The sequence below is a fragment of the Peromyscus eremicus genome, chromosome 19 (genome assembly GCF_949786415.1).
Source record: "Peromyscus eremicus chromosome 19, PerEre_H2_v1, whole genome shotgun sequence".
Classification (NCBI taxonomy): domain Eukaryota; kingdom Metazoa; phylum Chordata; class Mammalia; order Rodentia; family Cricetidae; genus Peromyscus; species Peromyscus eremicus.
The window spans coordinates 44,419,688-44,433,622 of record NC_081435.1 but is presented as its reverse complement, the minus strand read 5'-3'; the positions used below and the strand labels follow the sequence as shown (position 1 = coordinate 44,433,622).

Sequence of the window (13,935 nt, the reverse complement as noted above, 5' to 3'; positions counted from 1 at the left end):
TGGTGGTGCACGCCTTTAATCCCAGCACTCGGGCGGCAGAGCCAGGTGGATCTCTGTGAGTTCGAGGCCAGCCTGGGCTACCAAGTGAGTCCCAGGAAAGGCGCAAAGCTACACAGAGAAACCCTGTCTCGAAACACCAAAAAAAAAAAAAAAAAAAAAAGAACACACACACACACACACACTTCTTCATCTATTTGCTAGTGTACACCTATGTTGATTCTATAGCTCAGCTATTGTGAATAGTGCCATTTTAAGAATGAATATTAAACCAGGAGGTGGTGGTGCATACCTTTAAACCCAGCACTCAGGAGGTAGAGGCAGGTGAATCTGAGTTTGAGGCCAGCCTGGTCTACAGAGTGAGTTCCCACGAGTTACCCACCTGGATCATGTGGTAGCTATATTTTTAGATGTTTTTTTAACCCTCTGTTCTAATTTCCCCAGCAGCTACACTAATTTACACTCCCACCAAGAGTGTACAAGTATTCCCTGTCTTCCATCTTCCTGGTGTTTCCTTGTTTTCATCCCTTTGGCCGTTCTCACTGGGGTGAGATAGACTCTACAGCTGTGATTTGCATTTCTCCGCTGGCAAATGAGGTTTAACATTTTAAAACAAAGTTATTAGTCATTTGTACTTCTTTTGAGAACTGTCTTTTTGATTCATTTGCCCGTTTAATGACTGGATTATTATTTTAAATATTGTTTTACTTTTAAAAATTCTTCATAGATTCTGGATATTAACACACTGTCAGGTGAAGAGCTGGCAAAGATTTTCTCCTGTCCTGTGCTCTCCTTAACTCTGCACATAATCTGTTTACATTCATTTTATTATTTCTTTAAAATAATTTTACTTTTTTCTGTTTTTGAGACCGGGTCTTTCTATGCAGTCCTGATTGTCCTGGAGCTCACCATATAGACCAGGCTGTCTCAGACTCACAGAGACACTCCCGCCTCTGTCACCCGAGTGCTGGGATTAATGGCATGTGCCACCACACTGGCTTTGTTTTTCTTTTGTATCTATGAGTCTTTGCCTACATGTATGTCTGTGTACTATATCCATGCCTGGATCCTGAAAAGGGCATCTGATTCCCTGGAACTAGAGTTAGGGATAGTTGTAAGGCACGTTAGGAATGTTAGGATTAGAATCTGTGTCCCCTGTGAGAGCAACCAGTGCTTGTAACCTCCAGCCCAGGCTCTTAATTTCATGCAATCCTGCTTGTCAGTCCCCCCCCCCCGCCCCGAAAAAACAGGGTCTCATGTAGCCCAGGCTGGCCCCCAATTTACTATGTAGCCAAGGATGACTTTGAATGTCTGATCTTCCCGTCTTCCCCTTCCAAGCTGAGATTATTTGCTTGGGCTACCACGTGGATGGAGAGTAGAGGGTTAAACTCAAGACTTCCTGCCTGCTGGGCAGTCACTCTATCCACTGATTCATACTCCCACGTCACATTTGCAAATTCTTTTTTTTAAAGATTTACTTTAATTTTTAAAAATATGTATATGTGTGTGTCTGTGCACATAAGTGTAGGTGCCTGCGGAGGCCAGAGGCGTCAGAGCTCCCTGGAGCTGGAGTTACAGATGGCTGTAAACCCCCTGCCATGGGTGCTGGGAACTGGACTCAGGTCCTCTAGAGAAGTTATATGCTCTTAACAGTTGATCCACCTTTCTAGGACCCATTTGACAATTCTTGCTCTTAATTCCCAGACTACAGGAATCCTGTTTAAAAAGCCTTTACCTGTACTAACATCTTGAAACTTGAGAAGTTTTAAAATTTTGAAGCAGACTCTGATGCAGTCTGGGCTGGCCTTGAACTTGCTATGTAGCACCTTTTACCTCCACCTCCCGTGTTCTCCGTTACAGATGTGCATTACCACACCCAGCCTTGTTATGCCATGCTGGAGATGGAACCTAAGACTCCATGCATGCTAGATTTATCAATGAGCTGTATCCCCAGATGTCCGTGTCCCGTCGTGTCCCGTCCCGTCCCCCCCCCCCCCTCGCCTTTTTTTTGAGACAGTGTTTCTCTGTGTAGCCCTGGCTGTTGTGGAGTTCACTCTACAGACCAGATTGTCCTTGAACTCACAGAGATCCACCTGACTCTGCCTCCTGAGTGCTGGGATTAGTAGGCATGCATGTGCCACTACTGCCTGGCCCCATTTTCACAATACCAATTGTGTCAGTCTATGAGCATGGGAGATCTATTCATTTTCTCCTGTCTTTTTTTTCAATTCTTTATTCAGTAGTTCTTAAATTTTTTTTTTTTTTTCCTAGACAGGGTTTCTCTGTGTACCTTTGCGCCTTTCCTGGAACGCACTCTGTAGACCAGGCTGGCCTCGAACTCACAGAGATCCGCCTGGCTCTGCCTCCTGAGTGCTGGGATTGAAGGCGTGCGCCACCACCGCCCGGTTTATTCAGTAGTTCTTAAGCGTTTCAAAGTTTTTGTTGTAGGTCTTTTATTTCCTTGGTTAGATTTATTCATAGCTGTTCTTTTTTTGTATTTTATTATCATCATCGTCACCAAAGCAATGAAAATAACCTTCTTCAAACCTCCACCCACTGAAAAAAACTCCCAGGGCTACAACAGAGACCAGAAAATAACCTTCTTCAAACCTCCACCCACTGAAAAAAAACTCCCAGGGCTACAACAGAGACCAGTGACATGACTGCTTCTTGAGAGCCGATTAGAAATGCTGAGGTTTTTTTTTCAGGTCCCAGCCCAGACCCACGGAATGAGCATGCCCAGAACACGCTGAACACTACGGCCTAAGAGCGTATTGTCTGGGAGCTCCGCTCTAACCCTCTGGACTTCAGAACCCGCGGGTGGCTCGGCTCCCCGCCCCGCCCCCAGACCCTAAGGCCATCCTACTGTCCGGAGGGTAAGGTCGGTCAGGGAGACCCCGCGGGAGCGGATGGGGGACGGGCAGGGGGCGTGCCGGCGGGGGGTGGGGCGAGGCTGCCCAATGGGCTCCCGGGGGAGGGTCTGCCCAATGAGCAATCGCGGAAGGGGGTTGGGGGCCGGTCTTCAATGGACTGGGCAGGGGGCGGGGCCTGCCTGGTGGACTCTGCCGGGCGGGGGGAGGGGGGACGGGGCTGTATTTCCCGGACTCCCCTGCGGCAGGGGCTTCTGGCGTTCTGAGTCCGGGATGTTGCGTGTGGCTCGCGCTCTCTGCGAGAAGACTGTGAAGACCAGCAGGCTTGCCCGCCCTCCGTGCAGGCCCACCGCCCCCATGTCCACTCTGCTGATCCAGCATCCCCAGTATGCTTGGCTGCAAGAGCTGGGGCTCCGCGAGGAAAACGACGGCGTGTATAATGGAAACTGGCGCGGCGGGGGAGAGGTATGCGAGCGCCCCGGGAAGTTGCAGCCAAGGTGTGCCTGGGAGGCCGCGAGGCGGGCGCCCCCATTCCCACCTCCCGCCTGGAACCTTGGGAGTATAGACAGGATGGGAAGTTGTAAATTGATACAGTAGAAGTTTTCTAATGATGAAAGATAAGAGTAAGCGAACTTTAGATGTTAGCACGGTGAGGAATCGATGCCAGGAAGGCTACACCCCAGTGTTTAAAACCGTATGGCAGTTTTGCTTGGGATCTGTCACAAGCTCGCCCTGGCTAAAATCTTGTGAACTTTCTCCCCTTGAAGACTTGATTTTCAGTATTTATTGCCCAAACTTACCACTGAAATAAAACGTTTTCTAGAACACAGTGGACAGGTAAGGTTTAGTTGCCCCAGACTTAGGAGAGTGTCTCATACGTTTAAGGGAAAGAAAGGAAGCTTTTTCAGAAACATAACATTCAACTGTATCAGAACCTGCTTTGTTACAGAAAACGCAACTTCTTTTAAAGGCGACTCCTGACCGTAGGAGAGCCAGGTGATTTTTAGTGTTATAAAATTGGGAGCTTCGCCCTGTTGTCTCTAAAAACAAACAAACAAACAAACAAACAACTTTTTGGTTCTTGGACTTGAACCCAGGGCAGTGTGCACCCTAGGCAAGCGCTCTGCCACCGACCTGAGCCCTCGGCCTGCTTTTTTTGTGGCATCAGTCATTAATGTCTGATAAAATCTAGCCTTTTAGCCACACTTTAGTTTTGGCTTTCTATTTGGAGACCTCTCCAATCTCACCAACACAGGCTTTTTTGTAGTTTATCTGAACTTGGGCCTTCTGTTTCCAGACCAGAGGGTGGGCAGAGTAAGGTGGTAAAGCAGGAAGTTAAACTGCCAGTTGAATATCTGGTTACACTAAAGGTTGTGTGAGTGAGTGTGTTGTGTGCCTTTGAACCTAGTATTTAGATGACCAGTGTATGGATCTTCCAGAAAGTTCCTCATGCATAGGTGAGAAACCCAAGATTGCTCTGAAGAGTGGGTTAGTCCTAACAGAAGTTAGCCTAAAGGCTCCTATTTTGCTTTTATTTTTCTGTTTGGTATCTCTTCAAGTTGGGAATGGTTATAATTGCTATGTGTGATTGTCATCTTTTTTTGCTTGTTTGTTTCTAGGTGATTACGACCTATTGTCCTGCTAACAATGAGCCAATAGCAAGAATCCGACAGGTAAGCTGCTAAAACTCAAGCTGTCACAGGGAACTGTGCTAAGGATCTTCAGAGGCAAAGGTTACAGACAGAAAGAATCACGCACTTCTTTGTCATTGCGAGCCTGTCTGGGAAGACTGCTCACTCTGGCTCTGTGGTATTAGCTAGAAAAGGTAAGTCATAGAGAGGATTAGGCAGAGGGTCTTTTTGTTATTGTTTGGATACAGGATATGTAGCCTAGGCTAGCCTAGAGCTTGCTGGATGGCTGACTTTGGACTTACCCATAGGCATGGCAGCACCATACCAGGTTTTTGCTGGGGCTTGAACCCACAGCTTCATGCATGCTAGGCAAGTTGAACTGCGTTCCTAGTCTCCCTCTTGGGTATTGCTTCCGAGTCACTCCAGAGTTGACTTTTTGTTGTTGTTGTTGTTGTTTTTAAGAATGAAAATTCTGATTTTTCAAATCTGGATTGGAGCCCAAGATTGAACTTTTTAATATGGGCCATGTGTTGGTTGTATCCAGATGAGACTAGACTTGATTTGAAAAACAAGGCTTTTTTTTTTTTTTTTTTTTTTTTTTTTTTTTTTTTTTGGTTTTTCGAGACAGGGTTTCTCTGTGTAGTTTTGTGCCTTTCCTGGAACTCTCTTTGGAGACCAGGCTGGCCTCGAACTCACAGAGATCCGCCTGGCTCTGCCTCCCGAGTGCTGGGATTAAAGGCGTGCGCCACCACCGCCCGGCTAGACTTGATTTGAAAAACAAGGCTTTAAAAGCACAGCTGGGTTATCTTTCCTTGTATTAGATTCTAGCTGGTGTTTCTTTCTTTTTTTAAAATTTATTTAAGAAATTATTCATTTTACATACCAACCCCAGATCCCTCTCTCATCCCTCCTCCCATTCCCCTCAGCCTCCAAAAGGATACGTAAGGGCTCCCATGGGGAGTTAGCAAAGCCTGGTACATTTAGTTGAGGCAGGACCAAGCCCCTCCCCAATGCATCAAGGCTGAGCAAGGTGTCCCACCCTAGGTAATGGGATCTAGAAAGTCAGCTCATGTACCAGGGATGGGTCCTGATCTCACTGCCAGGGGCCCCTTAAACAGACCAAGCTACTCAACTGTCTTCTGTATGCAGAGGATCTAGTCTGATTCCATGCAGGTTCCACAGCTGTTGATCTAAAGTTTGTGAGTTTCTATGAGCTTGGTTCAGTTGTCTCTGTAGGTTTCCCCATCATGATCATGATGCCGCTTGCTCATATAATCCCTCTTCTCTCTCTTCCACTGGACTCCAGGAGTTCAGCCTGGTGCTTGGCTGTGGATCTCTGCATCTGCTTCTGTCAGTTACTGGATGAAGACTCTACTAGCTGATGTTTCTATTTATGCTTTATTTTATTTTAATGTTTCTATATACCCGCCCCTCCCCATGATGCTGGGAATGGAATCCAGCTTCAACCATTCTAGTCAAGAGCTTGCCTCACGCCCTGCCCCCCAGCTATAAGTCCAGCCTCATAAACAGTCTTTAGGATTGTAGACTGTTGAAATCATTATCATATGTGAGTCTTAGGGACACAGAAATTTTCCACTTCTTTTGCAAAGATGTATGAATATTCTAGAAGGCAAATATCTTGTGGTCAATGCAAAAAACACAGCTTTCAGCTCAAAGGGAATAGGAGATAGCTTTTTCTGGAGCCAAAATTGAAAAACCACCTTGCCCTGGGAAAGCACAGCTAGGTTACCCCAGGTTGTTCCCTCAGGGAAGCTGTTTCTTAGGGTTTTATAGTTGTAGGAAAATGAAAGTCATACATAAAGGCAATATAAAAATACATTGGTGGCACCTCAGATCAGTGGTTACAGCAAGATGGGGCACTCTGCCTGTTATCTGATGACGTTCTTCACTTTTGGGACTAGTGGTCTGCTGAAATGATAGATTCCAACAGATTTTATCTGTTAGCCACAGGATATTCTGACAGACGCCAAGGTGGTGAGGTGGGCAAGAAATTTCAGGGGGCTGAAACTAGCTCAGGGTAAGGTAATTAGGTTCTGGATCTGCAGCATTCCAACCTCTCTGCAGTTGGGTTTTTTTTTTTGTTTTTTTTTTTTTGAGACAGGGTTTCTCTGTGTAGCCCTGGCTGTCCTGGAACTCACTCTGTAGACCAGTATGGCCTCGAACTCACAGAAATCTGCCTGCTTTGGCTCCCGAGTGCTGGGACTAAAGGCCCTCTGCAGTGCTAATCAGGGTCTGAAGACACAGTCTCCTTCTGGAAATTCTCACTTCTGCTCTTTCATTCCGTTTCTCTTCCTCCAATTCTTAACTTAGGCCAGCATGGAAGACTATGAGGAAACCATAAAGGAAGCCAAGGAAGCTTGGAAAATGTGGGCAGAGGTAAGTATGCGTTTATGGTCTCCACTGCGGAGCAGGTCACCTGCTGTCATGATGAAAGAAAGCTAAGCACGAGACAGTGCTGAAATGTGCCATCTTGGGGACTGGGTTCATTTTCTCCCTGGTATGCCTAATATAAGGTCCTTCTTCCCGTTTGGGATCACAAGAATGGGTAACTTTAAAATAGATGAAAACTATTGTGATATGATGTAAACTGGAGCCGTGAATATTCTCCCCCAAAACTTGTAATTGAGCAAAAGAAGGGGAGCTCTTTATTCTCTGCTCCTCCTGCCTCTCCTCCCAGACTGACCAGGGACAGGATGTCTTCACAGCATGTCTGGCTCCAGAGCAGCTACACCATTTTCTCAGGGCTAAGGAGTTCCTGTGGGCCATGAGGCAAAATCTACCTCTTTCATCTTCAGACGCCATCCTTCATGGGTTAAAAGAGCCAAAGTGGCGCACACCTTTAATCCCTGTACTTGGGAGGCAGAGGCAAGTGGATCTCTGCGAGTTCGAGGCCAGCCTGGTCTACAAAATGAGTTCGAGGACAGCCAGGACTGTCTTGAAAAACAAAACAAACAAAAAAAGCACACACACACAAAAAAAATAGCTAAAGTGAGAATTCTGCTGCCCTGGGCCTCACTGATCTGCCACTATAGGTGGGTATGGAGTGGGGACTCAAGGAGAGAAGGAGTGACTTGGATTTTCCAGCATCCCTCTGTCTCCGTCAGTGTTTTCATAGAGGGGAGAGCAGGGGTGTTTGTCTTCTGGAGTTGTCATGGGGATTAAGTCACTTACTCATGCATTGTTTGCAGGTATTTGTAGCGGAGTTGGCACAGGCAAGCATCAGTCCACCATAATGCCATGTGCTGGAGACTGAACTTGTGTCATTAGGCTTGGTGGCGAGTGTCCTTACCCCCTTAGCCATCTCAACAGCTCCCTGGTGTTTTGGTTTTTGTTTGTCTGAAGGATGATGCAGTATGAAAATCAAATTTAGTCTTCTAACTCCACCCTTTCAATACAGATGGTTGTCAGAGCTACCTTTGGGCATTTCTCTCCCAGCTCTCAATCTACTCCGTAGCTGTGATTTTTTTTTTTTTTTTTTTTTTTTTGGTTTTTTCGAGACAGGGTTTCTCCGTGTAGCTTTGCGCCTTTCCTGGAACTCACTTGGTAGCCCAGGCTGGCCTCGAACTCACAGAGATCTGCCTGCCTCTGCCTCCCAAGTGCTGGGATTAAAGGCGTGTGCCACCACCGCCCGGCACCGTAGCTGTGATTTTTTTAATGCATATTACATGATATGTACGTACATTTAGGATCACATTGTATGCCCACAAAGGTAATGCATATTTTAAAAAAGCTGGTGTTTATTATTGTGTGTCTGTGTGCACATGGTGCATGTGTGTTGGCATGTGTCACTGTGTGTGTGTGTGTGTGTGTGTGTGTGTGTGTGTGTGTGTGTATGATGGTGGTCAGAGGACAACTTTGTGGAATCAATTCTCTTTGACTTCACATGGGCCTTGGAAATCAAACTCACATTGCCAAGGGCATCCTTTACTCACTGAGCCATCTCACGGATCCATTTATTTTTTAAAAGATGTTGGTTTAGTCATTTGTGTGTTCTGCTTATGTGCCTGTACATGCATGTAGAGAGGCCAGAAGAGGGCATCGGTGTCTTCTTCCATCACTCTCTGTTCCTCTGAAACAGGCTTTTCACTAGGTTGAAAGCCAGCAAGAAAATCCCAGTAATCCTCCTGTCTCTGCCCCCCTCGGTGCCTTGAGGTTACTGGCATTTGCTGGGATTCCTGGAATGTTACATGCATGCTGGGATTAGTACTCTGTTCACTAAGATTGTGGAGCAAGTGCTCTTATCCACTGAGCCATCTCTCCAGCCATGTTAAACTTTGTGTTTTGAGAGGCTCTCTGTTTGTCCTGGTTGTCCTAGAGCTTGTTATGTAGATCAGGCTGGCCTTAAACTCACAGAGATTCTCCTGCCTCTGTCTCCTGAGTGCTGGGATTAAAGGCATGCCCCACAACGCCTGGCCAAACATTTACAAAAGAGATTTATTTAATACATTTGAGGGTTTTGTTTGAATGTATGTCTGTGCACCATGTGCCTAGTGTCTTCAGAAGTCAGAAGGGGGCACTGTATCTCCTAGAGCTGGAGTTACAGATGGCTGTGAGCTGCCACATGGGTTCTGGGAATTGAATCTGGGTCCTCGCAAGAGCAACAAATGCTCTTAATTGCTGAGCCATCTCTAATCCTGATCTACTTTTTTTCCCCTTCTTTCTTCCCTCTTTTATTTATTTTTTTTTTGAGACACATTATATGTAGGCCAGAGAATATCTTCTTGCCTCAGTCTCCCCAAATGCTGGACTCATTCACATGTCTTTTAATAAGAAACATTTATGCTCATGTGTGTTTATCTAGAATAAATACAAACATGTTTGTGAACAGTTTGTGTGGTTTCAGGGTCTGTTTTCCTAAAGTGGTTTTAAAGACTTTTTATTTATGGTGGTGGTGGTGGTGTGTGCCATAATGTGCATATGGAGGTCAATGGTCAGCATTGTGGAGTTGGTTCCCTCCTTCCCTCTTATGTGGGTTCTGGGGATCGAACTCAGGTCACCAGGCTTGAGCAGCAAGCACCTTTACCTGCTGAGCCATCTCATACTCTCCTTCGCTGACTGTTAAGTCTGTCTCCCTTGCTGCAGTGGTTGCTTCCCTGATCATCTTTCTGAAATGTTGTGCTTTATTGCTTTTGTCGCTATTTTTGAATTTAGGATCTCATTTGTTACTTCAGTGTCTTGCCCCACATTGTCAGATTGCACTCAACATTTCCTTCAGCAGCTTGTGCATTTTTGAGTTGAGATGGAGTTGCTGGATAAGTCAGGCGAGCCACTCTTGGACGAGAGCAAATTGGACCAGTGGGGGATCTGTTTGTTGGAATCTGAGTTAAGCAAGTGAGTTCAAAGTTTAGTGTGGAGACAGCTTTTCCTAACAGTCCTCTTGGGCTGCGGTCAGTGTGGCAGTGACTTAGAGATGGGATGCCTGGGCCTTGACGAAAACGGGATCGGGCTGTTGTGGTCTACAGCCTCTCTCGAGGATCCTCCCACTGAGCTTCTCAGCTCTCTCTGGTCTTCGTTGGCTTGTCTACATTGCAACAGAACATTGTTTCATTTCATTCCGGTTAAGTGTCAAAGGGAACATTTTTTCCTAAAGGAAAATAAAAACAAAGTATAAATTCCAAGGAACAGTAATTTACAAAGGTTGCTTTATTTATTTATATATTTATTTTGAGCGAGAGGGTTTAATGTAACTTAGGGTGGTCTCAAACTTGAGATAGGCAAGGCTGGCCGTGAGCTCCTGATGCCTCTGCCTTCTCGAGTGCTGGTGTTGCAGTTCATCATGTCCTGGCCTTCGCTGAGAACAGGTTTCTTTCTCCTAATTATAGATACTACAGAGAACCTGGCTCTAGGACTGAAACTCATTGCTTCTCCTCAGTGAATGAGCTTTACCTACGGCTCTCCTTGTCTTGCTCCTCTAAATCCCTTGTGTATCCTCAGTTTCCCCTCTGTTGCTGGTGAGAAAGAGCCAGAGACTTCTGTCTTTTGAGAACAGAAATGGATCGTTTCTCCTCATTGCAAAGAGAAATAAATACCAGATCCCATAATGAGTGTGCCCACATTATGTACCAATATTCTCATTTGGGTGTTTCTTTATAAGCAGGTCTCCCTGTGTTGTACAGGCTGGACTGAAATTCCGGCCTCAAGGGATTCTCCTGTCTGAGCGTCCCAACATCTGGAACTGAAGATGGGCACCACTATACCCTCAGTCTGTGTAGTTCCTTCTACATGCTGTCTTATGTCTATTTTAGATGAGACTACATGGGTGGAGTATACAGGGGTGAGGACTTCTGATGTGAACCTTGGAACAGGGTCCTAGAGGTTTTTCTTTTCCCAATTAAAAAAAAAAAGATTTACTTATTTCATTTTGTGTGTGTGTGTGTGTGTGTGTGTGTGTGTGTGTACACTGTGGCATGCCTGGTGCTCTTGAAGCAGTGACAGTCAGTTTTCAGGTACCATGTGGATGGTAGGATAGAACCCTGATCCTCTGCAAGAGATCACTTAACCACTGAGCCATCTCTTGAGTCCCTCAACTTTTCAAATTACGTGTGTGCATATGTGGGTGGGTGCATATGTGCCCTAGTCCACATGGGGAGGTCACTTCTCTCCTTTTACCACGCGGGTTCTGGGGATTGAACTCAAGTGTTTAGGCTTAGCAGCTCATGTGTGCCAGACTGACCTCTAATTTACTGTGTAACAAGGACAATTACCTTGAACTCCTGATCTCTCTGCCTCCATCTCCTGAGTGTTTTGCCATCATGTCTGGCTTTATGCAGTGCTGGGTCTCGAACCCCTGGTTTTATTTATGCTAGGCAAGCATTCTACCAACTGAGCTGTGATCCCAGCTACTGTACTCGGTTGATAGCCTCTTCTCGGACTGGTCCATTCGAAAAGGAGATGGAAAGGAGGCTGTCTTCCTTGCTTCTGATTCCTTTCTTACTGTCCTCGTCAACCCCTAATCCTTGTGTTCTCAGTCTGTGTTGCTCCTAAGGATGGTCTGGGAAGCGAGACTGAAGGTGTCGGGTTAAGTGATGCTGTTCATTAGCGTGATCTGACATAGTGTCTGATTGTGAAAACCCCACGGCTGATCGAGAATCTGTGATCAGTCAATTGCCAACTGTCAAGTATTGAGCATTTTAAAACATACGGCTATGTCTTAGTCTGGTTTTGTGTACTGTAACTAAATACTACAGACAGGGCAATTTCTGCCGACATTAATTGTTGTATAGTGCTGGGGGCCTTGGGCAATCCAGAGCTGAGGGGCCACATCTGGTGATAGTCTTTGTGAAGAGTATATAATAGAATCCCAAGACAGGCTGGACATCCTACTTCAGGTCACTCTTCTTCTGACAAAGCCATAGGGAAGGGTTCTTTCCTTAGGACTCCATCTGTCCCTAAGGCCCTCCCTTCAACCACTGGCACATGATATTAGCATCCGTTGTGGGGATATACTGCAAACCACAGCACTCTGTATTATATTATATACGGTAGTATAGTACTTCTTTGTGCAGACCACAGCACTCTGTATTATATTATATATGGTAATATAGTACTTCTTTGTGCAGGCCACAGCACTCTGTATTATATTATATGGTAGCATAGGACTAATTTGTGCTAGCTCTTGCCTGGCCCCATGGTCTTCTCAGTTCTTTCCTCCAGTCATTTTCTACACCTGGAGCTACAGCGATATATCAAAGTGGATTTGATTTTTCCCTTCCTGTTTAAAACCTTCTTGTGGTCCTTGTTGCTTGTAGGATCTTTGGCCCTTGGCCATGTGGTGTCACCTTTTCTTCTCTTACCTGTCGGAGCTGTTTTGCTTTTCAAAATGACCATATTCTCTCTGCCTTTTGGCCTTTGCATATGCCCTGCTCTTCCCTCGGATCTCTGCCTCTTTACCCTGCTGATAACAGTCATGCTTTAAGTCTTTGCCCTACCCTTTCAAAGACTTTCCTCCCTTAGCAAACTAATACTGACGTGTCCCAGCTGCTCCAGCTGCACAGCCTGCTCCTCTTCAGTAGTCACCTGCTTCTCATCTCTGTCATTGAGTTAGCCTTTCTACTGGGCAAGAATTGTAGCTGCCTTGTTTACAGTGATGTCCCTAGGCTGTTCTATAGTAACCAAAAGACCGATTGCAGTAAATTAGATGTGTACCTCGTGGGACTGAAGAGATGACTCACTGGTTAAGAGCACTTACTGCTCTTGCTGAAGACCCGGGTTTGGTTCCCAGCACCCACATGGCAGCTTACAACTGCCTGGAAGTCCAGTTCCAGGAGATCAGGTGCCCTGTGCTGACCTTGGTGGGCTCCTGCACACATATGTGGTGCACACGCATACACTGAGGCACACACACCGACGACACATAAAGTAAATCGTAATTATTTTAAAAAATGAGTAACACGGGAGAGGTAGAGGCCATGTGTACTTGCTGGCAGCTGATGTTCCTCAGCTTGGCTTCACTTACAACCCTGTCATCTCAATTCAGTAGAAACAGGGTGACACCTGTGCCACAAGCTGGGCCAGGCCAAGGATGGGATCTGTGCTAATTCAGTTAACGTCACGGGGTGCATGTATCCTAAAAACGACGAGCTTGGCCTGGCAAGATAGCACAGTGGGTAGAGGCAGTTGCTGCCAAGCTTGACAAGCCAAGATCTGTCCCCGAGACCCGCGTGGTGGAAGGAGAGAACCAACTACTGCAAGTTTGCAGGTGGTCCTCTGCACCCGTCCCCCACCTAAATGAAGCAATATCTTAGGGGCCGGAGAGATGGCTCAGTGGTTGGGTACCTGCTGCTCATGCAGCAGCTTAGCATTGGTTCCCAGCACCCGCGTCAGGCAGCTCACAAAGGCCTGTAACTCCAGCTGCAGGGGATCTGACGCCCTCTTCTGGCTCCTACATGCCATGAGTGTGCACTCACGCAGACATACCCATAAAAATAAAATTAGAAAATGTTTTAGAGAGGTAAACCTTGCAATTGTACAAAAATGCCGTGAACAAGAGTGGAGGGGTGGCTCAGTGGTTAGCAGTCCTGGCTGTTCTACACAGTGACTCATAACCATCTATAAAGATCAGACACCCTCTTCTGGCTTTTGAGCGCACCAGGCACACATGTGGTGTACAGATGTACATGCAGTCAAAACATCCATCCATATGAATTCTAAAAACAGTGAGTGGATAGCAGCTGTGATTCTAAGAGCTTGCCACTGCAGACATCTTGGTGTAGGCTCCAGGCTGCAGCAGAGCATCGCTTTCCGCAGGCATACTGTCTTGAACTTCTCTGCTATCCTGTTGAAGCTCTTCCTGCCTTTTCCCATGTGCCCATCATTTTAGAGACTGTTCCTCTTACCGCTGTTGGGTAATTAGTACATCACATTCTGATGGATCGCTCTGTTAGAAAACGTGTGCAGCGACTCTTGTTTTAGCTGTT

The 13,935-nt window shown here is 46.2% G+C and overlaps 1 protein-coding gene across 1 annotated transcript in view; it reads left to right on the top strand.

The window, feature by feature from the left end:
• Nucleotides 1-3,088: 3,088 nt before the first annotated feature.
• The window catches only part of Aldh7a1 (aldehyde dehydrogenase 7 family member A1), a 42,087-nt gene continuing 31,240 nt past the window's right edge, over nucleotides 3,089-13,935 (top strand). Inside the window, exons 1-3 of the mRNA XM_059246355.1 lie at nucleotides 3,089-3,332; nucleotides 4,487-4,540; nucleotides 6,830-6,895. Coding sequence (XP_059102338.1) covers nucleotides 3,141-3,332; nucleotides 4,487-4,540; nucleotides 6,830-6,895 — 312 coding nt within the window. The 5' untranslated portion in view covers nucleotides 3,089-3,140. The remainder of the gene's footprint in view (nucleotides 3,333-4,486; nucleotides 4,541-6,829; nucleotides 6,896-13,935) is intronic.